The sequence below is a fragment of the Toxotes jaculatrix genome, chromosome 5 (assembly GCF_017976425.1).
Source record: "Toxotes jaculatrix isolate fToxJac2 chromosome 5, fToxJac2.pri, whole genome shotgun sequence".
NCBI lineage: Eukaryota > Metazoa > Chordata > Actinopteri > Toxotidae > Toxotes > Toxotes jaculatrix.
The window spans coordinates 23,794,577-23,817,263 of record NC_054398.1 but is presented as its reverse complement, the minus strand read 5'-3'; the positions used below and the strand labels follow the sequence as shown (position 1 = coordinate 23,817,263).

Genomic DNA, 22,687 nt, shown 5'->3' with positions numbered 1-22,687 from the left:
TGTTATTACACACATACAGAATACAGTAAAATACAGTATTGCAGTCAGATCGCAACTGTACATGCACTAACCTGCCGTGTGGATCCCCCGGCCTGCCTGACCCGCTCAGCCACGGCTCCCAGTAGGGTGACCAAGTGAGTCTGTTTCTCCAGCTCCGCCCTCAGCTTGGCTCCGCACAGACACAGCAGGGCACCCAGCACCCGTTCATATCGCCGGCCCCAGGCTGGATCCTGCACAGCGTCCTTTAGCAGCCTGCAGCCATGACACACACATCACAACTTTAAAGGACACTTTCATCTTGGGCATCTTAGCCTGTTTTTATGTCATCAGCATCAAAGTGCTCAACATCAAGTAAAATTATGATTCCAAATGATTTCCAGCTAAGCTGCAATTTTAAGTGTGGTGTCTAGAGCTGGATTCAGCAGATAACCTGCTATTACTACATTCACTACAGAGAAGCTCAACACTGAGATCATAAGTTAAAAACAATAAATTACAAGGTACCGCTTAGTTTTAATAAGTAACTTATACAAAGCTTTTATGGGAAAATAAAAGCACAGTAAAGTGCTGTATGACCATCCTTACATACAGCTGAATAACACATGTCAGTCCCTCAGGGCTGCTGCAGACTCACCAGAAGAGGTAGTGGGCGATGCTGATGTTGCCCTGTGCCCTGGACAGCAGGAACATGACGAGGGCATTCTTTAGGTGACACTCAAACTTTAAGGCCTGGAAAAGACAAAAGAGAAATGGGACTAAGATTTATAAATGGAGGAACTGTGAGCGAAAGGGAGTAAACGCATATAAAGTTGAGTAATAAGTGAATGAGTGAGCGTCTGGGTGAATGAACATGTGAGTTTCAATGACTCCATAAAAATGAACGTGAGTATTTTAAAGAAGCATGTAAAGTATTTTTAGCCGTACCTGTACTAGTTGTGGCAGGTAGTCAGCTAGTTCATCGTCACTGCTCTTCTCAATCCAACTAACAGCAACACTTCTCACCTCTGTATCTGCAAACCTACACACACACACACACAATTACACACAAGGTATTATAACAAAAAAAGATTAAATGGAAAAGAGACTTGACTTTAGCTTCACCAGGAAACAAACTTCATCATTAACTCCAGTCACAAACCTAAACAAATCAAAATGTAATGATACATTTACTGATAAAGAGAGCAAGCAATTCAATATTAAGAGACAATAAAATACATTTTCTACTTTTTAAAAGTTTAAATCCTTTCAAATATATTAGGGACCAGTGGTGCCACAGAACAAATGTGTGTATAAGTATTGAGGAAAGTACGTACTTTGAGTCGAGCAGCTCCAGCGCAATGACGGGGGGCAGAGGGGGCCAGTGGTGCAGCAGGGAGTGGATGTGAGCCATGCTGGCCCAGTCCCAGCTGGGTGCACTGGCCAGCACCTTGGGCAGGCTGCTGGGGTGGTCCCTCTCACAGTGGAGTCGATGGTCCCATAGGATCTGATGATCTGCCCGCTTCAGACTGGAGACAGAGCAGAGAGGGAAGAGGGAAATATAATAATAAATAAAGATTTTTATAAGTCATAAATCTTTAGATCTTAAACATCTTTTTAATCAGATGTATCCATCAATTTAACCATCTCAAATTTATCATGTTTTGTCTTTCAGCACTTAAAAACTACCTCTGTTTCAACACTGTGAACATAAACTAAAAGAATGTGAACAGAATGTGGAGTTTAGTTGGCAGGATCAACAATAATGTTTAAAACAGACGACAGAAGAAGAGCACTTCATAGAATCACACAAATGCAATGCTAAATATATAAACAGCAATGTGATAGTAAGGTCACCAGTGTAATTTAGTCTCAAAACATCTGAGCAATGAACTCGACATCTGCTCGAAAACTACATCTCAATGTACAGTACATTTAAGCAAGAAATATCACACCTATTCGAAGGCCTTCCACCATCTCTAGTGGAAATCCACAGTGGTCAGCAGTGTTAGGCTAGTTATTAAGAATGGTCCAAAAGTGTGTGCATGAATTTGTTGTGAAACAAACTGAAAATAAAAGAGATGGCATGTTCAGATAACCTGTCCTTGGAAAATACAGGTAAAAGAATGCTATCATATCATAAGACTTGAGAGTCATATGATTCTGGTAGTTAAAAAAAAAACACAAGGAAATAAAATTTCTAACACTATTGATTAAGTCTGAAATTTGGCTCGAGTCCTGTCCAGCTGTGCTGCGAGAAAATGCACTTAAGGACATCACTGTGTCACTTTGTGAAGCAGAGCAGAAACCAAACAAGCTCTGTCAGCAAACATTAGTTAGTCTGAAGTTGCCAGAGCTGTTGGTCCATACCTGACCCTGACCTCCCTGTAGTAATAAAAATGAAAAATGTCTCCGTCAGGGATTGATGGATTATTGCACACACTCAATCGACACACGACAGATCAGTGAAACTGCAGCTGAACAACTCCATAGAGGCTGGAGAAATGAATGGGACGGACAGAAAGCAGGCGGTGAGAGCCCAGTGAGAGAGCACTCTGTGCTAAAGTGCCGGTAGAGACTCATGGATCTTGGCAGAGTGGAGGAGATTTGGCTGGCAGCAGGCGTAAGAGAGCATTTAGCTGGGCCCGGAGCAGCTGGAAGAGAACAGAAAGACTGGAGCGGACAACATACAGGCGTTTATGGGGGACTCAGGCTGGCAAAGTCAGTGGCATTTTTTAAAATCTCTGCTTAAATCTAGTAAGTCCAGTGGATTTTTGGGTGGTCTGAGAGAAAGCCAAAAAGCTGTCTGCTGAAGGGGATGTGCATGTTTTTTTAAAACTCTCATAACACTAAGTACTGTAAGTCTACAAAAAGCTCAGCCAGCTGTCAATGGACTACAATTATAATTTGGAGGCACATTTATATTCAACATTATGCACCATTCAAAAGTGTGGTTTGGATTCCCCGAGGTCACATTTTTTTCACGAGGTAAAGTAAAACCAAAAACATATTGATTTTATAAAGCAGCACTCGTTTGGTAGTGACAAACACTCCATTACAAACTCAGTGATGTTTCACACGTGGCCTTACACTCATTAATCCACAGGGCACTATGTTGCAAAGGTAAATTTGGTATCAGGCTTTGTTGCTTTTTTCATGCAGATGCACATTTTAGTCACAGGTCGAGAATTCATTAGACTATCCAGTACCTGCATCAAGCCTCTTGTGTTTGTGCAAGAAGCACGTCTGTTTTGCACATCAAGGCAACCTCTTTGGTGACGTTAACTGATGCCAGTGCTTTTGTTTGAAATCATTCCTGCAAACCCAAACTTTCCCTTACAAACTCTCCGAGCTGAAGTGACGGAAACAGCAGGAAAGGCTGACACATTACTTGTCAGAAGTGTTTATGATATTTACTCTCAGATCCAAATGTTCGTATTGCGATCTCCCCATTATAGTTTTGGAAACATGAGGGAGATTCCCCTACCCGAAATTGGAGGCTCGGCTGCAGATTTTCTCCAGTTTGCGTCGGAGGTCTGGATCCAGCTCCTCCAGAGTGTGGGGCTCCGGGCTGGGGGCTTCCTTGGGTCCCACATATAAAACATCCACCGCTGAGCTGGGAAAGTCCACCTGACGGGAACACGCATACCAGAGTTTGGATCAGTTTATTTCTCTGAAGTAACTTCAAGATGACACATTTCTTCACAGGTACACCATGTTCTTTCATGTTTGAAGAAAATGACTGAAAATAAAAAACAGAAAATTGGAATAAAACAAATAAAATACAAGGTTGTTGATGTTACACTGCTTGACATAATTAAAACCACAGCACAAGAACTTAATTAAAAGCACAGGTCACACTACTAAAGCCACCAGTACTACCACCTCTATTACCACTACTCATCGCTATTACTTGTAGTACTTCTATCCTGGCTACTATGGCTGCTACTAATTAAATCACTGTAATCACTAGAACTATGACAGCTTCTACTATTGCATGCAACTGTACTACTGCACCAAACTTGTCTCTTAGTTACTGCCTACAACTAAGCTCACTATATACACTATTACAAATAAACACAAAATAATTTATTATCTATAAACACTGCTCTGATAGTGACTTGCAAAACTACTGCCACTGTTAATGCACCATGACTATTAGCAGTACTAAAATTAGTGCAAGCACTGATGCTACTATAAGAGATGCTAATAGCACCACCACCACCAACCTGCAGTATAATTCTCTCTGTGGGCATCCGTTTGCGGCTGCCTGCAGAGCCAGCAGCAGCAGCTCCCTGGGCAGATGTCCACAGACACAGCAGCCTGCTGCCCCTGGCAAGCACCCTGAAACACACAGTCAGCAATAAAACAACAACAAAACCCAAAACAATCCGAGTGACCAATCTATGTGCTCCACACGCAACAAGAATATTGTTCATCCCCTTTTTTCGTGGATGGATTACCGAACGGGTCAGCTGGGCCCAGGCCAAGGGCCCTAAGAAGTGAGGGGGCCACTGGGCCAAACCATCCCTGTGAACTTACTGTTAGTATTTCTTGTTTGAAAGTCACGGAGCTCAGTTTAAAGACACAAAATGACCAGATACAAAACAATGCCAAAGGAGAGGCAGAGCAACCAAACAAAGACTCATGTAAAATGCAGAGAGTAATTTAAAAAGAAAACTGCCACAAAGAGACACAAGATGATTACAAAGAGGCGAAAACAACGAAAAAGAGAAGAAAAATTACTACAAACACGACTTGTGTCTCTTTCAGTTTTGGGGTCCTATAAAAGGAGGGGTGGGGGGGGCCTTTTACCCATCTGAGCCCGGGAAACCATTTTTGCATAATCTGTCCATACCTGGTAGTTACTGTTATTTTTCAGCTTATGTAGGTTTAAAGAGTATGGTTTCCTCTTCAGTTTGCTTTGTGTGAAGGGAAAACTGATGGAAGGCACAAATGATGTGAACGCACAGAACTAAAATACACAAAAACATGAATCGAGCCACAACCAGCTGTTCCTCTGTCCTCACCCTCTGAAGTCAAAGAGCGGCATAGAGACTTTGCCCAGCTGCTCTGGAGCTTTCCTCTGTTTGTTGGAGTCTGGCGAGCCGCCGGCATTCTGGTTCAGCACCCCGAAAAGAGTCAGGCTCAGTATGGACTCCAGCGGGAGCACAGCTACTGCTATGGGGAAGTTGATCCTTGGGGGAGACAAGGACAGTGTCAGCATCATGGAAGGACAGTACAAACGTCACATTGTCGTTGTTGTTGTTGTTGGAAGAGAGAAAAAAGAAAAGGAAAGGAGTGGAAAAGACAGGCAAGAAAGAAAAGAGGGCAAGGCAGTTACTCACAGTTCATCCCATTTGATGTGGTAGAAGAAGCTTTTGTATGTGCCCACTCTCTTGGACTGGACCGGTTTAAACAGGTTCTTGCCATTGTGGGTGAGGGAGCACATCAGGAAGTACTTCTCATAGCTGAAACAACACAGCAAACAACAACACAATAAATACAGGCTCAGTGTTTATTTAACTTGAATTAAGCACAAACTACAGATTATTAAAAGTTCTATAAAGTAAAAACAATATCATTACTTTTTAATCCACAGTGCATTACACATGCTTGCCTACTTTAGCAAAGTCCTGTGTCGCAGAGGACGCACACTTCAACCTGGGAGCAACTGGGGGCTGAGCGCCTTGCTCATACACAAGGAAGTGGGGCAACATCTCGTTCACGTTCCCCAGTCAGACAAACCAAACAGTTTGGGACTTGAAACAGCAAACTACTGGCCTGAATCAGACCACTGATAACTGAATACAGTATGTGCTGGTATTATCAGGCTCTCAACAGCCACGTAAGTGTTATTATTATTATACTTCATCAACCTGAGATTAAAATCTCAGGTTGATTTTAATCCAGGGAGGCTGCTCTGTACCTGTCCACTGGGACCTGAGAAGAGGTCTAATCAGGCAGCATTACAGTATTAATGCATTACAAGTCTCCTTTACAGATACACAGATGCACAAATTCACACCTGAACCTCAAACCACAGTCTGATCTGAAGGACACAGAGCAGCTTCACTGGGACAGCTGCAGGTTAAGAAACGAGGGACAACCTTCCTGTCACAGGTTTGCTTCTCAAACACTGCCCCAACTTATGCAGCCTACTGCTGAGGATCACCTGAGGTCACCAAACTCTGTGTACTAACACGCCTTTTTCACAGCAAACGTTTGGACTTGTTATAACAAGGAAAGCACAGGTGGAACTACTTACATGAACAATCCCTCACTTCCATTGAAGAGTTCCAGTAAGTCTATCAGTGAGCCATTATACACAGTACCGGGGCCCTGGATCTAGCACATTTAAAAGGAATGGCATCTACAGAGGCTCCAGATGGATGACACACTAGCCACAACAACCCCAAACACCCAGACTTCAATAACGGGGTATTAGAGTAACACCGCAACACAACAGATAGGCCTAGCCACCCGTCTGGGCTGGGAAACACTGTACTCGCTGTGTCCCTCTGGCCTTGGGTTGAGAGGAGCTAAATATTTTTGGAGGTGTCTTTGGAATGACTGTTGCTGAAGCAATGTTTGGTGCTGTCTTAAAATAGCAGCTGGAAGAGGCTGTGCTGCAGTAAATAGGCCTGTTATTAAGCAGTTCCTCTCTTTATGAAGGCCCCACTGGCCAACCAGAAAATTACCATGGACAGAAGGCACCACAGCGGCCTCCATCTCACAGTGAGGGTTACAGTTCCTATATATTCACCATGATTTATACACTGATTGTGCTTCATCAATAAAATGTTTCCATTCTCACTAAAACCTCCTGTACAATTTCAAAGCCTTTAAACCCTCTGATGTTTTCCCTGCAATTAGAGTATGAAAGTACATTTTCATACCTTCCTATATTTTTAAAACCTATGCAAGGTCCTGGTGTTGTGGAAGGGGTTGTCAGAAATGTTCTGATCCTGCTCCCTGATGCATGGCAGAACTGGGAATGGAAAATTTGGCTTAGCTCTGTTCCAGACACATGCGGGAGATAAAGTCAGGGTGAAACTGGACACTGGCATGGAAAAATAAGACACGGGGAGCAACACCGGAGCCGTTTGTGTAGTAGACGAAAACAGAACTACACGGTGTGACAGCAGCCTGAGAGACTGACCAGTATTATTGTAGTTATCCAAAAAAAAACCCAAAAAAAACTGCTTGGTACTAGCTGCTCACCAATAAATTATTATCATACAAGCTTATTGGAGAGACAAACGGTGTTCTTTGACCATCATATTATTTTGAATTTATGCTTTTCTGCTATCGCACTCATTGTACTTGATAAATTAAGTGATTATAATTCTGAACTGCCTTCTGTCATCATCTCTGACCCTATCTTACATAAATACATTTTAGTGAAATGTGGGTGGCACTAATAATACTGAGCAAGTGGGTGATGATGCAAGAACAAATGCATGAATAGGTGTTAATTATCCTACAGTGAGGGATAGTATGCTGCAAGTATGATCACGATCTCAGAACGTCTGGACGAAGATTTGAGGAAAAATAAAACATTCTGGTGCAACATTAAAGCAACAGCAGGCTTCATGTAGTCATACAGAGAAACATTGTCATTGTAGACTCTGGTATCATAAAATATAATGATGTGTGTTAGCTTTGAATACTGGGATAATGTATCACAAACCCCCTCCCAAAATAACTTTATAACCAAAACGTAGATTACAAAGGTGTGCTGCACAAATGTTATCATTATCTAGCAAACAATTTACTTGCCACCATTTATATTTTTTATTGAATAACAAAGCAGTGATTCAGTGTTAATCCTCTCCAGGTGATTACCTGCTGACCCAGTTGGCTGGGATGCCATGCAAGGCGAACAGGGTAAACTGAAGGTGGTCTGTGGTACCAGAAGCTTCTTTGCTGCTCCTCCCCTCCGTAGCTTCCCCATCTGCAGCCTTGGGCGACGGAAGCGAGCTGAAGGAGGCGGAGGGAGCACAGAAGGAGCGCAAATAAAGCTTGGCCAGGTCGTAGACAGCCTGCGTTAACAAGGCCATGCTCTCCTCCACAGGACTGGCGTAACCTGTCAGGGTCAGATTCAGGATGGATGTGAAGTCATAAAGATAAAATGGTAACAGTTGGGACTGCAAACACAGTTATTATTAGATTCATAATATCACTGGAATAAATCACATGTGTATTCATTCTTTAATATATGGGGCAACAAGCAAAGTCTTGTTGAATGAGGAGGACACTGAGTGGAACTGTGGGTATATGTACAACTTACCGTTTGATGATTGACCAGATGATGTGGACCCCATCTACAAGGCAAAACATGCTGCTCTTAGAAAGACATGCTCCCAAAAAATACCACTTATGAATGAGTGAGCATATGTGCATGCAGTATGTGTCAGGAGCCCACCTTGGGTGAGCGTGTCCTGGGTAAATTGACAGAGTGTCGTAGCCTTTTGACGGCCTCCGTGATGGCTTGGGTCTCCACCTCATCCAGGGCACAGCAAAGGTTCTTCACAGTCTGCACCACCCGGTCCACCGTCTTATACTGGGTACTCTGAATCCAGAGAGGGAGCAGGTTGGTATAGCATGTGTATTACAAATGCATCGCTCTTCATGAGCTCATGCCAGCCTGTTGTGAAAGTGATATCCTCCTGATGTGGACTCTTTGTTTTCAGTTTTCAGTCAACAGTCAAACCAACTGTTTAACTGAAGAACAACACATCAGGAGGCCTCTGTCAGAGGACTCCCACCAGCAATTCATCAAACTGATTCTCATCTAAACAGTATTTCAAAATCTAACCATCCCACATTTGAACAAACAAGGCTGAAAACAACACATTTTTTTGCATGCTACATTAATTCATGTACACAATGTGATTCTGTTGTGGTTCAGTCAAATAAATCCTGATGCCTTCATAAGATTTCAGTTTTTAATGTGAAAAACAGTTGTGCCGTTTCTAGAAAGCCTGCATTCCAGGAATGTCCTAGTTTACTAACATTTACACATGAAGTATTGGAATCAACACAAAACCATCATGAGATCCGATAACAATATCTCGAGTCTTTCATTATTTTATTCAGTGAATGCCTGTTGTATTTAGGTGTAGAAACAAGAGACGGGACCTGAAGGCAACATGAATCTCGAGTCGCAAGGCAGCTACACAACATCCCATTTTACATCTGTACATTTGTACAGAGTAGGTTGCAGATACCATGGACATATAACTAGTAGTCTACACAAATAAGTTAATATTAGCTTTGTACAAAGGGACAAACAGACATTTCACAATGCAATGACAAATTTCCAGACTTGCCTAGATTTTGTTTTCCAAAATAAAGACCTGGAAATCATCAAAATAATTTTCCATCATTTTCCTTCACTTCCCAAACCTGCACAGGGACCACATGTACCTCATTCTGTAGACAGATGTTGACTTGATTGTGGTAGCCTTCCAAATAGTCTGCCAGGCCTTGTCTGCAAGAAGACACACAGAGAGAGATTAGTGAGGAATGAGGAATGGCAGGAAGACTTTGATTACATTTGGCTCATTATCAGTGCTAATCAGATGAGGACAGAACATATGTAAACTTGTAAACTTGTAAGTAAACTTAAGTTTAAGACGATTAGATCTGTTTTAATACAATAATCATAAAAAAAAACAAACCAAACTGTGTCTGTCATTTAGAAACAGCATGAGCATCATTTGTAAATCATGACGTCAGATTATACTATAGTTAAGAAAACAACTTCTGGAAGATTCTTTATTAATTAATTCTGAATCAATCCTGCAAACTAAACTAGAACTAAACATTTATCTCAAGAGAAGCAACCGTTTTGAAGATCAAACAAGAGATGCAACTAAAAGAAAACAACTGAAATACTACAAGTAGTAAAACTCTGTCTTTAACATAATCAAATTAATAAAACATGTTATACACGTTTCTTCACTAGTAAATAAAACGTTAAGATCTGTAACTACATGCTTTTCCATATATTTTTTCATATATATATTTTCAGTCATACCTGGTGACGTTCTCCTTAAAAGGCCTCTCCACCTGGCCCAGGTGCTTCTCCGGGTCTACTGCAGAGTTGTCATCTTCCGCCTAAGAAAAAAAAAACGCACAGTGAAGATTTACTGACCACGCGTATAAGCTGCAGAGAGAGCAGGCTGCTTGATCTCAGTGGGCTCATTATAAATTGTTGAGATCATCATTTCACCAGTGGAAACTGACAACTATTTCGTGTTGCCAGTTTCCAGCTGTGGGACAAAAGTTAAAAATGAATCTTACTTGAAAACTTGAAATTGTAAAAATCTCCTATAAAGTTCAAATGAGCTCATGTGTTAGCTTGATGTAGTGACTTACACTGCGTGCCAGGTCTCTTCTCATGGTGGAGTGAGAGAGTAGTTGTAATGTGATCTCATTCTCCCACTTTCTGCAGTTCTGGACGTACTCGTGGCTGCCTAGGCTGTGTTTACTGTGGCACAGGGCAACAGACAGGCAAGGTTATGAAAATCATACTGAGTTTTGTTATTAAGGATAATAACAAGCAGTTATTGGGAAAAAAAAGAAGAACATAGAGACTAATGACTCTTTAGTGGAGTGGATTGTGTTATTTTTCATAACTTATGAGTTTATGGGTGGATTACCCGTCTTAGACCATGGACACTTACCTGAAATGTAAAATTATGTTTGTTTAGTCTCTTTAATGGGGCAATTCACTATGTGCATTGTGGCATTATTTTACTTTGCTATTTTTGTCACTAATTGTGTTTGGGAAGGTGATGCAGGCGTCTCGTCAAGGCTGCAAGATTTAAAAAACACCCACACCCACATGCCTAATCAGAAAAAAAGGTTTTCTATGACCATGCCTTAATGCAGCAATAACATCCAGAACCTGTGGCCAAAATTTACTTGATGTTTGGTTCTGAATTGATTGGATCACAGTCAGAGAGAGGTTACATTATGATTGAAAGGCAGAAGAATGTATACAGGGCATTAGTTTGCTACTGTTTCAACAAGTTTGCACTGGCGAGGCTGGGGACTCTCACTAAGTTATATATCAAGAACAAATATTGCCAACATGCAGGATTTGGCAGATGGTACAAAGCTTCAGGTCCCAACCTGAAAGTGCTGCCTTTAGTATGATTTCAAGTGAAACAATGACGTTACTGTTGAAAGCATCAAAGCATCCATAATAAACATGATTTACAGGTCTTTATACAGCAGCTCTAAGTGCTTTTGTAGAGTTTGAAATTTTCCTCAAAGCAGCAGAGAACAAAAAAATATATAAAAAAGCAAAATAGATCTCCAAGTGTCTTCATGGCTACTACAGGAATTGACAAAAATAAATAATGATAATATAATAGTTTATGGACATTCTCAGTTTGGCTAGTACAGTGTATAGCCACAGTGTATGACTGTACAGCATTCACATGTTCATCAGTTACAAGACAGATTAAATATGCAACTTTGAACATTTGGGTGTACTGGGCCTTTAAAACTTTGTATGGTCACAACCATTCCCATGTATCCCAGTTTAGATGGAGAGGAGAGGTGGAGGAAGGTGCGGGGTGAGATATAGAAACATCCCACAGTCCTATTTGTACAACGGTCTGGGTGGATGCCAAAATAGGAGTGATGGAGAAAAAGATAGAGTGAGGGAGGGGGAGATACTCAACGGGGGGGGGGGCAGAGGAAAGAGAGGGGAGCCTAAGAAAACAAAATCCAATGAAACTCATTCAAAATCCTACACATTTTTGACAAAAATGCCCAGTCAGCCTGAAATCTTTCATTTGCTAGGGCTAATGGGTCTGGAAAATACAGAACTTGTGCAGCATAACATGTCTTCTTTTTGTGTATACTCACTTCTGCAGCACCTCCTCCTGGCCACAGACTTTGAGCAGGTAGCTGGAGAAGTCGACCTGGTCCAGGTCATCGTGGACCCAGCAGAGGGTCTGACTGATCAACAACTCCACTGGAGAACTCACTGAGGAAGGGACAGAGATATAAGACAGTATTGGAGGCAGACAGGGAGGGACAGAGGGTGATTGGGGAAATTGATGGAAAGAAAGGGAACCACATGAGACCGATGCGAGGGAGGGACAGTGAAAGCAAAAAGCCAGAAAGAAGGGAGGGATCAGTGGTTGGTGAAAAACAGATTAAGAGGAAGAGGAGAATGATGGAAAGGGAAGAAAGGGAATGATGGAAGAGAGAAAAAAAGAGAGAAGACATAATGAGAGATGAGGTAAAATTCTTTTAAACCAAAAAAACAAGCTTCCTGCTACATATAGCATACTTTACTCCAGCTACAGCACACTGAAAGCACATGGGAAGCAACAGGATACAAGGTATATCAGCAAGGAATAGCTTTGTGTTGGTTCAAATCAAGGTACTCGTCTATAAAGCGCATTAGAGGGGTCAGAGGTCAAGGGTTATAATTTACCCATTTAGGTGGGAGTCTTAGTCAAAATGACCATGAAGAGCTTCAGTGGTTGCTATCAGACATGTTTGCTTGCTGCTGTGGGAACTGAACCCTGGACCTTCCAGATATTGGAATTTCTCTCTAACCACAAACCGTCCTTCAATATTTTGAACGTCTCTAGTTTCGCTTCAAATCAAACCTGTTCTCGAATCAAAGGAATAACGCTGTGTGCTGTGCCGGGGAATGATGTGAAGAGGGGAGGATTTGGGGTCAGCTCGAGATGTTTGTGTGTGCTTCCATATCTGATGTGTCCAGCCAAAACAACACTGGGTGGAGAGTGTAACCCGACACAAGGCAGATTATTCTGCTGTTTAGCTACTTCTAGAGAGGTTTTAACACACTCTTAACCTTGGCTATACACAAACACAGGCCGACAGATACAAAGACAGACACACACTCTTCACATACAGACATCTCAGCTTTGGACAAAGCACACACACTCAGGTTACTTAACAGACGTTCACAGGGAGGGAGACCACCCCTAGCTCCAGCAATAACAGACCTCCACCCTTCGGAGGAATGGTGCGTCTTTTCTTACTGCTTAGACCAGTAGCTTTAGCTTCGAGGTCCAGAATGCCTGTGTGGCGGAGGTGGTCGCGGAGGTTACACCTGTACTGGAGTGTTCTATAACAATAGTTATGGAACAATTAGACAGGTCACGCCTAATTTTGTGAGCGCTCTGAGGTGGTAAAGGAATTCCAGGCTGGGCATTTCTGAGGGCAACCTTGTGGTTGGTAAAAGGTGTTTGGCGGCGTCACATATGGGCAAAAATACTGATGACACACGTTTCTAAGGACAATTAGAGTAAAACGGGATGCTAAATAATAATAATAATCTACCACAATAACTTTTCAACAACTAGCATAATAAATAGGTTTTGATTTAGGTTTCAGGTCCAATCACTGTCTTGTAGGATCTAGGTAGGAGGGCTGGTGAGAGGTTACTCAACACTTGTTAAATCCACAGGACAGACCTTGTAAAGACGTTAAAGAGGAATGATTTAATCCCTCCATGGCTCAGAGCAAACAGAGACTTCTGCTTTTGTATCAAGTCCAACAGTCAGACACAGATTCAGAGACGAAAGGAGATACAGAGGAAACTGGAAAACAATAATTAGTGTGAAAGCTAAAGAACAAAGTGGCAGAAAATGGAAGAGTTCAAGGCTAAAATGCAAGCAAATTCATGATTAAGGCATACTGTAACAGCTTCTGTGACTCCCTGATGTCAAGAAATGATCTCAAGTATTCCAATCGTTTTTCAGTTCATCAATCTCACCATTGGTGGAACTGCTGAACTCTCACCTACAGCTGATATCTCTAAATGTCATACTACATGAACACAAAATAACACAGGAACATCTCGAGACAAACGGTAACAAGATGCATCATTTTTCTTCATACAACATACATGGTTCATACATGATACACAGCCAATTACCGATATTTAAGAAACGCATGGGCTTCCTGCACCAACACCATCACACGTTGCTGCTTTGTACCAACTGTGGTCATGTGCATCAGTGCATCCTTCTTTACCAAGTGTAACCAAGTCACATTCCTGCACATTTATTGTGCCATTAGAGTGAAAAGGTTCTGGGGGGAAAGTGGAGTTCTCGTCTTTATGTGTGAAATGAGAATAATGATGGTGTTCCCTCCTCCCTAACACCCCCCCCCCCCCCCCAGCCACAGACAGGATCAGTAACCTGAGCCAAACTCCCAGCATTTCCTCTGACTTTTACAATACATCCTATTTTCTTAATCTGTCTCATTTTATTTTCTTTCTCTGGGCCTTCATCACTTTCTTTCTCCATAAACCTCCCTATTTAGTTTCCTTCTCCTCATAAATTGTCTTTCCCCCTTTTTTCTTGTCTAATTTTTTCCCTGACTTTCTCCCTCTGCATTTCTCTCTGCTCCCAATTTCCCTTCCTCCTTGTCTCTGCCTTCTCCCTCTCTCTTTTGTGTCTCTATGCATTGCTTTTCCCTCTCTCACTCCCTCCATCTCCCCTTCTCAGCCACAGTATGTGAGGAATCCCCAGAAGCCAGAAGCAGTTCACAGCCAAGCCCTGGAAGAACTGGTTGTCTTTCTTTTTTCCTGCTCTTTAGGAAAAAAAAAAAGAAAAAGCAAAATATTGACTCGAGGAATAACGATAGATATATTTAAAAAAAAAAAAAAAAAAACTTCAGTACATCTGTCTTTGCTCAGATTCTTTCCATTGTTTCTTTTTTCATAATTACACAAGACAATCAGCCACAAATTAATGTTTTATAACATTTTGCAATATTGAGACAAAGTTACACAATACAGACTTTTCCATAATAGATAACAGGCAGAGAGAAGCAAATAAATAAGAACATCGAGGCATAATAGAAGTTGTGTGACAGAAAAAGTCAGTAAGGACAAAGGAGATGACAGAAGAAGGAAGAGAGAAAAACCAACTTATGTGTCATATTAATCTGTAGTCTCTGAAGTGATGACGACAGGCTCAAGAGACTCAGTGGGACAACAGAGCAAAACAGAGGTGAAGAGGACAGAAAGATGGATGAGAAGATGCTGCAAGGGCACAAGGGTGGAAGAAAATACTGTAAGACAAGGGCAAAGAGACAGGAAGAGAAGGGCAGAAAAAGTTCAATGGAAACAGCAAAGAAACAGAAAGAAGCCAGAACAAACAAGGAGGAGACAGAGAAAGAAACGAAGAATGAGAAAAAGGAGAGGAATGTGAAAGAGGTACCTGCCCTGTCCTCTATCTCTCTATCCATCTATCCAAGCTTTGAGTAGAACTGAGGCCTATTGTTCCTGAAAGCAGATTCGTGTCCAACCAGAGGAATCCAAACACCAACTATGTGGGTCAACACGCTGCTGACAACATAGGATGTCAACCAGGAAACATCAAAGAAGACATCATACTAGGAAAGAAGGAAGTATAACCGAGGAAGTGACCCCAGGCACTGGGATTAAAGGAGGTGAACTCAGCTGAGGCAGGAAAGACGAGGTAAACTTGGAGTCAAGGCAGGAAGCTAGGAAAGTACAATTAGGATGTAGAACAAGGAAAGTAGTTAATACACTTCCTATAGTTTGTAGCTGTTGAACTGGGTTATTCAGAGAAGTGTCTGGGTCAGTAGGACAGTCTGTCACACAAACACAAACACACACACACACACAAACACACACACACACACACACACACACACACACACACACACACACACACTTGTCTACTATGCCTAAGAATATGGGGTTGTCAGATACTGATGGCAGACATACTTACATAGATAAACAGAAACACACACAGACACACACAGCGGTCCACTGCTGGTCCTCGGGGACCCAGATAGACAATGGTGAACTTGATCACACAGCTGGGGTAATATGTCTAACAAAAAAGCCCTCTGGGCTGGCTGACAGCCTCCAGTGTGCTTGGCTTCACATCCCAAAAGACATGTCAGTCACAGTGCTTGTAGTTTTGTGTGTGCATAATGAGGGGTTAGCCAATAACAGCTCCCCAAACACCCAGGGAAGGAAACCAAAAATCTTAGAAAAAAACAAAAAAACAAAAAGGAAAACTAAACTCCAGTCCCTTTTGCCCAACATGGCTACTCCATGGTGAGGGGACAAACCTTTATTTGTGCAGGAAAGGAACGTAGTGTACTTCCCACGACAGAAAAAAATGAAAAGAAAAAGAAAAAAATGAGGCGGGGAGGGGGTGAAGACTTTGGCAGCTGTGAATGTCGTTTCCTCCTTCAGAGCTCTCTTATCTGCAATCTGAGCTGTTCATTCTCAAAGGCAAAGGGAGTACAAGGTTTCTTTTTTGGCTCACTTTAAAGCGATGGTGCACCATTTTCTGCACTTCCTAATACCAGAACATTCTTGTAATTAAATTAAAAGTTCAATTACAAAATCTTGTCTCTTCTAGGGAAAAAAAGGGGTTATGTGTGATATCTGCTGCATGCTCATCTTTAATCCTGTTAAGAGCTGGTTCATGGATGCTTACCGTCACAGGTGAAGGTTACAGGCTGCTGAGATTCAGAGATTTCAATAGAAACCTTGACAGAGCAGCTATTGTCACCTCCGCCATCTCTCTGGGTGATGACAGGGCTGAGGACGAAGCCGGGGTTGGTGGACATGTCACCATGAGGGAATCTGGAACGCAGGCTGGTGGGGACAAAAAAAATCCACAAGAGAAACAGAGTCAACACTCATATTTTGGTCTTTTTGGCCAGTACAAACACACGAAGGGCAGCCAGGGCCAGGCTGCGCATATGGATCAGATTGCTTGGATGAGACTACTGGATGCATCATGGGCAGTGTAACAGGAAAACTGGAAGGAGGGGGAGAAAAAGAGGAGGAAGAGCAAATCTGAACAGAACTGGTATTTGAGTTAAATTCCCACTGAGAAGGCTATGCAAATCATTTTAAATGGTCTATTTCGAACCTGTTCTACCATGTTGAAACAGCCACCATGCACAATAAACCCAACACTGTGGTGTTGACTCTGTGACACCGCTGGCTTGAGTTGTTGGGAGAGAAAGATGATGAAAATGCTATGAAAATATTTAAACTTTTTTTTTTTTCCCATTTAGACTCTTGTGAGAGGTCAAGTTCCTTTTAATTCCAAACTATGCAGAGTATGTGTTGACCAGTAAGCACGCAGGGAAGTTGCTGGGCAAGCAGCAGGCGTTGACTGTTATCGTAATGAAAGTGGATTCCCAGAGCGCAGCTTCATCATCACTCCACCCAAACTAACTACTGGAGTGAGAAATTCTGAGCAGCCTCATGAAACGAACAGAACTTCAAAACATGCAATTATGTGTATATATACATGAACATTTGTAATGCATTTACACACACACACACACGTACACAAGGGAGAAAATGCTCCTGCTGAAATGTAGTACATGAATATGTTCTTTCGGAAGTTTTTAAGCAGAAGCACCAAAACCTGATTAGTCAATTTCCTGCTTAATGTGACCACTTTCATAAGTCACATCTAAAAATTTCACGATTAAAGCTGCAATAAGTGATTTGGTGGGCCTTTACGGGCAGCAGAAATGAGTTGCCAGCATGAAACTGACATTTCCTTTGCTTTTAAGCTGATTTCACAAACCTTACTTAGCGAACAGAAATTACTCACAACAGATCTGAAGAATATTCATTTCTCTTTTTTTAGCTCTGCTTTTGGTCTCAGCCAACTCCTGAGGGAAGTCTTTAGCTTCTAAATGTCCCATTTCTTCACTAGCTAGTCAGTATTGCATCGGTCCACTATTTGTTTCTGAGCAGATTTTTAGAGATTGTGCTGTGGCCAAAAACAATGCTATGAGAGACTGAAACTCACCATAAAGCTCCTTTAAGCTGAGGGGAGCTGCTGATTCAGGTTCATCACTACAAGCGACACCTTTCACCTTATTTTCACCTTACTTTCACATTGCAATATGACGCATTGTTATTATAAAAATACAGATAAAAGCTGCTTTAAAAAATGTCACAAAGGACTTTAACAAGAAAAGTCAATAATAGTCAAAAGAGGGCCTTTATTTTTATGCCAAAGGGAAGCATCTTACGTTGCAATGTCTTCACAGAAGGCGACAACCTCCAGGTTTTGAGCATCCTGTTCCTCCAGGGCGGCATTCTTCACCAAACCTTTTCCTTTTCCCTTGTCCTACAGTTGCAAAAGAGTCAAACACACAAGGAATCAGGGAACCAAAGACAATACACATGTATTAATAACATGCTTACATACTTCAAACAGAAGCAGGCCAGATGGAGACAGGCAGGAGGTGTGTGGTCTTAGCAGAAGTGTAGTTTGTCATTTATAGTGTGTCCAGTACATATGAACTCCTTACATCAGTTCAACAGTAATGGCTGTGGACAGCGATGCTTAAGGTCTTCACAGTGATTTGTGCTTAGGGATTGTTGAAGGAGCAGTTTTATTAAAAACACCTCAGAGCCACGAATCCCGCCGAGTGAATTGTCAGCAAGGACAAAGGCTGGACACAATGAAACACAAACTGAGGTCTCCAGCCCTTTTATGCCTTTGTCTCTTTAACTGCAGCATTAAATCTTTAAGTTTAATTAAGTTTTGTTTTCTTAAGCCTGAATTTTGATTGAAACAGTCACACACATGCTCACACATGTACACAATAACAACTACACATTCTAGCAGCTGAGACTGCTTTCTCTTATTCTGGAAAAAGTTTCATAATACATGTGAAAGTGAAATATTTTCAGCAAATCTATTTTTGACACTTAAAAATGTGAAGAACTGAGCTGAAAGAGTTGTAAATCTGTCTCTTTGTCTCTCAGACACGCACAAATCCTGAGACAGCTCCCTTGGGAATGACTCTGAGAGATTCCTGGAGCCTAGCCTGCTGCCGGGAACTCGCAGTTACACTCGGCTTTTTACGGCTGTCTGACGGCCAGAGGCTGAGGAATGTGCTTCCTGTGGCACAGGAAATGAGAAGAGAAAGGGCCACGCCCCTTCCTTTGCCAGGGTCTGGGCTGTCTGCGAAAGTGCTCAGTCACGGCCCGGAGATCTGGGACTCTGACATCACTCCCAGTGAGAGAGGGTTGAAGACGGGGCACAAGAGGTTAGGAAGAGAAAAAAAAAAAACAGAGAGGGTGAAAAAAAATGTTTGGAATGTCATAATAATAGTTCGTCCCTCTCCTCAGAGATTTCTGGGAGATTTTGAGTTTCTTGATGAGCCTGATGGGGGTGGGGTGGAGCATAGAGCTGACTTTTCATGTGCAATGACAAAGAAACTAGAAAGACTTCCAGGGTTGTTTTTCTACATGTCAGGTCAACTTAACCTCTACAGTTCTTTTAAAAAAACATACTTGTTTCAGTTTATAAAGTGTTGTGATTTTTACTCATATACTATCATGAGCTGCATTTGCAATAAATCTTGAGAGTTTTATTCACTCTCACTGCATAAAGGGAGCAGTACAATTTGCAAATGTTTTTCTGTCCTCACACTCATTAGGTTTGGAATCACACCACAGCCACTTAAGGCAATCCTTAAATGATTTCATATTTTCAATTGTAAACTATACCACCAGCTCCTATCCTCGACTGATAAACATTTATGTTGAATTTATGCTGGATACACAAAATTAGGGCTTAAACTAGCAATCATATTCATTGTCTATCATAGTAATTGTTTCAGCTCTACACAAAATGCTGTCTCAAAAGCACCATTCGCCTCTCATTCTCACACATACAGTCACAATGACTGTACATACAAGGCACTGGCCTATTCATTGGGAGCAACATGTGGAGACAAGGAGCCATGAAAAAAAACCACCAACCCTGTGATTAGTGGACAACCTGCTCTACCTCCTAAACCACAGCCACCCCACTCAAACAATCCTTTTCCTCAAAAGCCAACCCTGGGTTGTCCTGGTGGCAGCATCCCTGGTTTGATCCTGGCCAGGGATCTTGGTTGCACGTCGAAACCCTTTCTCTGTCCCTTGTTTGCTGTTGACTATCCCTATCCAATGAAGGCAGAATGCCAAACAAGAAATCTTAAAATGTACAAAAAAGCCAACTCTAATTACCGAGATCACAGCATCCAGCAGGTTAATCCGAGATATCATTTAGACCCTTACTGTGTAGCCCCAAGAGTAAAGACCTCTTGTTCAAAGCACTAAGTTGACCTGACATAACACCAGGAGATAGAAATCTCTAAGTCAGCATGGAGCCGGGAAAAGAGGCCAGAGCCTGACACCCAAACACCTGCATCTCCCTGCAAGCGGAGAGGAGAATAGGTTCCTGCCTGCACAATCTTTGTCTCGAATTTTTAGCATTTGCTCGTATTCAAAATGCAGTTAATGGTTCTATATGATCATTTACACATATCCCTCTATATTTCAAGATTAGCACTCACAACAAACACCAAAATGTGTCACAAGACTGAATTTGTACAGCATGTTATTGTTGAGATTGCTTCTTTTAGCTTTCTTTAAATTACTGGAAATTCTTGATTACATTTCCATACTTCATGCTTTTCATATTTGTGTAGGAATATTAGATGAGGGGAGCAGGAAAGAGAAACATCAACAGAGAAGCGACATAAGAGACGGGGAGAGAGAGAAGGAAAAAAAGAAAAAAGTTGGAAGGAGAAAAAGTGACATAAAACATTAGAAAGTCAGCGATAGGAGGCTATCAGCACATTAGCTGTGTTTATGTTTAGAGCCAGGATTGCTTCAGCAAAAACAAACACGGGCAGATAATCAAATGAGGCCATGTTAACTGATCGCCACTCTACAACGCACACATACACATACACACAGCGGGCTGTGCAGTGGGACAGGGCCATCTTTGTTTCACTCTATCGATTTTACTGAACCCGAACAGAGAGCTCCTGGTGTCTGAAGTCATGGGAACAGCTTCATATGATTCACACGCTGACTAATCCTGCATCCTTCCTCTGCTTTTGCTGAAGTGTACTGACTGTAATGCTGGGAACACGCTGTACAACACAAAGGAAGATTACTACACTAATGACGGCACATCTTCAGGGTCACAGCCGGTAAACTGTGGTATGTGACCAGTGGTCTGATGTGGTCAGTGACATAAATCCAAACAGAGATGACTATAATCCACAAAGGTCAGTTGTAGACTGGGTGATTTTGAGTCTTTTCACAGAGCTTAGTGCCACTTAAATTCTTTTTTTTAAATCATCCAACTTTCTCATGATGGATTTCCTTTAGACATTTTTTCTTTCCGCTTTCCACTTTTAGACAGACAAGACATGGCACTTGTCATGAGTAACGCTTTATCTTTTTTATCTCTAAGTTTTGACTTAACTATCCTGACACATGTCTGTACTGGTAAGATTCAAATCTGGAGAAGAGGCTTTTTTTTTTGTCCTGGGTGTCCTACATCACTTAGTTGGCCACGTCCTGCTCCAGAGTGAGACATAATCAATTACGCAACACGTGATTCCTGCTTAAGAATGACACAGATGTGAAACTATTCATGCTGTTTTTCTAGGATAACTGAACTATGTGGTTGACTGAAGACAACTATGACTGGCTCTATATCTGACACCTTTTCGACACAGAAAATCTGACGAGTACACCCACTTCATGCAGCAACTGCTTAGATATGCAGAGGTGAGAAAGGCGCTCATGTCACTTTTCATGCATACAGTGAAGGTGGGGATGGGAATCTGAATCAAGATGACTTTCAAAGCTCGTGCTATCAACGTTTTCACTATCTGAATCCGACCCTTCATGCTTCTACCTGACATCTCTCAAAGGCTTTTTGAGCTTGTGGTTGATAAACAAGTTCAGACATTTAAAAAAAAAAAAAAAGGAGAAATTTTTTTTAGCAAAAACATCTGTGTTGTCCCTCGAGTTTAACAGACAAGAACATGGTGAGTTGGAGCAGCTTTGTGATGCCTTCCATGGGCCACAAACACACAGGAAAACCTGACTAAGCACAGTAGCAGAACTTAGAGGCTCAACCAACCACAGCCATGACTGGTGGCTGATGGTAATTCCAAGCCCAGTATCAGTATTGAGTTACAGTCCACATCTAGACATCAGACACCTCCTTAACTCTGTGTGCCAGCCTAATGAAAAATGCTTGATCGCAAGCCTCCGCTCAAATATTCACTAGCCACTGTCAATATCTGACCAGCGGCAGCTTGTGGCAGCTTGAATTAAAATGTAGACAGGATAAAATCTTTTTGTTTTATTTTTCACTTAAACATTTATTATTTATTTCACAGTTAACCTGAAAATTTCCTGCAAATCTCAGCTTATTACAAGTAAAATGTACTGCAGTTGCTCCAGGCTGCATTTTACAATATAACTCTGTGGGGGAAATGTTGAGCGATGCTGTCATGCTGATCCAGCACTTATGGAGGAGATGTAGATTGATTTTAATGGCTTGTGACTACTCAGCAACCTCTAACTGTCAACGAAAATGTTTTTGGCTGCACACATGAAAAAGGTTTTCTCAATACTTTGCACACAGCTTCATCGATGAGACTAAGAGCCTATGAAAAGCCCCCGTGGTTTACACTAGAGGAACCAACTGCCCTGAAAACACAAATCAACTTCTTCTTTCAATTAGGAAGTGAGCGGTGGCTATCTAACTCACACTTCCTGTGACAGACTGAGGTCCCAGGCTAATATATTGTGGTTGTAGGGGCAGACTGACAAACTTAGATTCTTTAATTTGCTGTTTTGTGATTGGAAAAAATT

The 22,687-nt window shown here is 41.8% G+C and overlaps 1 protein-coding gene across 2 annotated transcripts in view; it reads right to left on the bottom strand.

Annotated features, from left to right (window-relative positions):
- pik3c2a (phosphatidylinositol-4-phosphate 3-kinase, catalytic subunit type 2 alpha) overlaps positions 1–22,687 on the bottom strand; it is a 42,686-nt gene that overhangs the window by 9,561 nt on the left and 10,438 nt on the right. For both annotated transcript variants that reach the window (XM_041037660.1, XM_041037661.1), the window contains exons 3-19: positions 18,037–18,134; positions 16,470–16,630; positions 11,866–11,986; positions 10,363–10,474; positions 10,022–10,101; positions 9,409–9,472; positions 8,405–8,551; positions 8,270–8,303; positions 7,825–8,065; positions 5,325–5,447; positions 5,007–5,174; positions 4,206–4,320; positions 3,464–3,606; positions 1,314–1,505; positions 925–1,018; positions 635–729; positions 72–252 (exon numbers count right to left, since the gene is read on the bottom strand). In XM_041037660.1, coding sequence (XP_040893594.1) covers positions 72–252; positions 635–729; positions 925–1,018; positions 1,314–1,505; positions 3,464–3,606; positions 4,206–4,320; positions 5,007–5,174; positions 5,325–5,447; positions 7,825–8,065; positions 8,270–8,303; positions 8,405–8,551; positions 9,409–9,472; positions 10,022–10,101; positions 10,363–10,474; positions 11,866–11,986; positions 16,470–16,630; positions 18,037–18,134 — 2,169 coding nt within the window. The remainder of the gene's footprint in view (positions 1–71; positions 253–634; positions 730–924; positions 1,019–1,313; positions 1,506–3,463; positions 3,607–4,205; positions 4,321–5,006; positions 5,175–5,324; positions 5,448–7,824; positions 8,066–8,269; positions 8,304–8,404; positions 8,552–9,408; positions 9,473–10,021; positions 10,102–10,362; positions 10,475–11,865; positions 11,987–16,469; positions 16,631–18,036; positions 18,135–22,687) is intronic.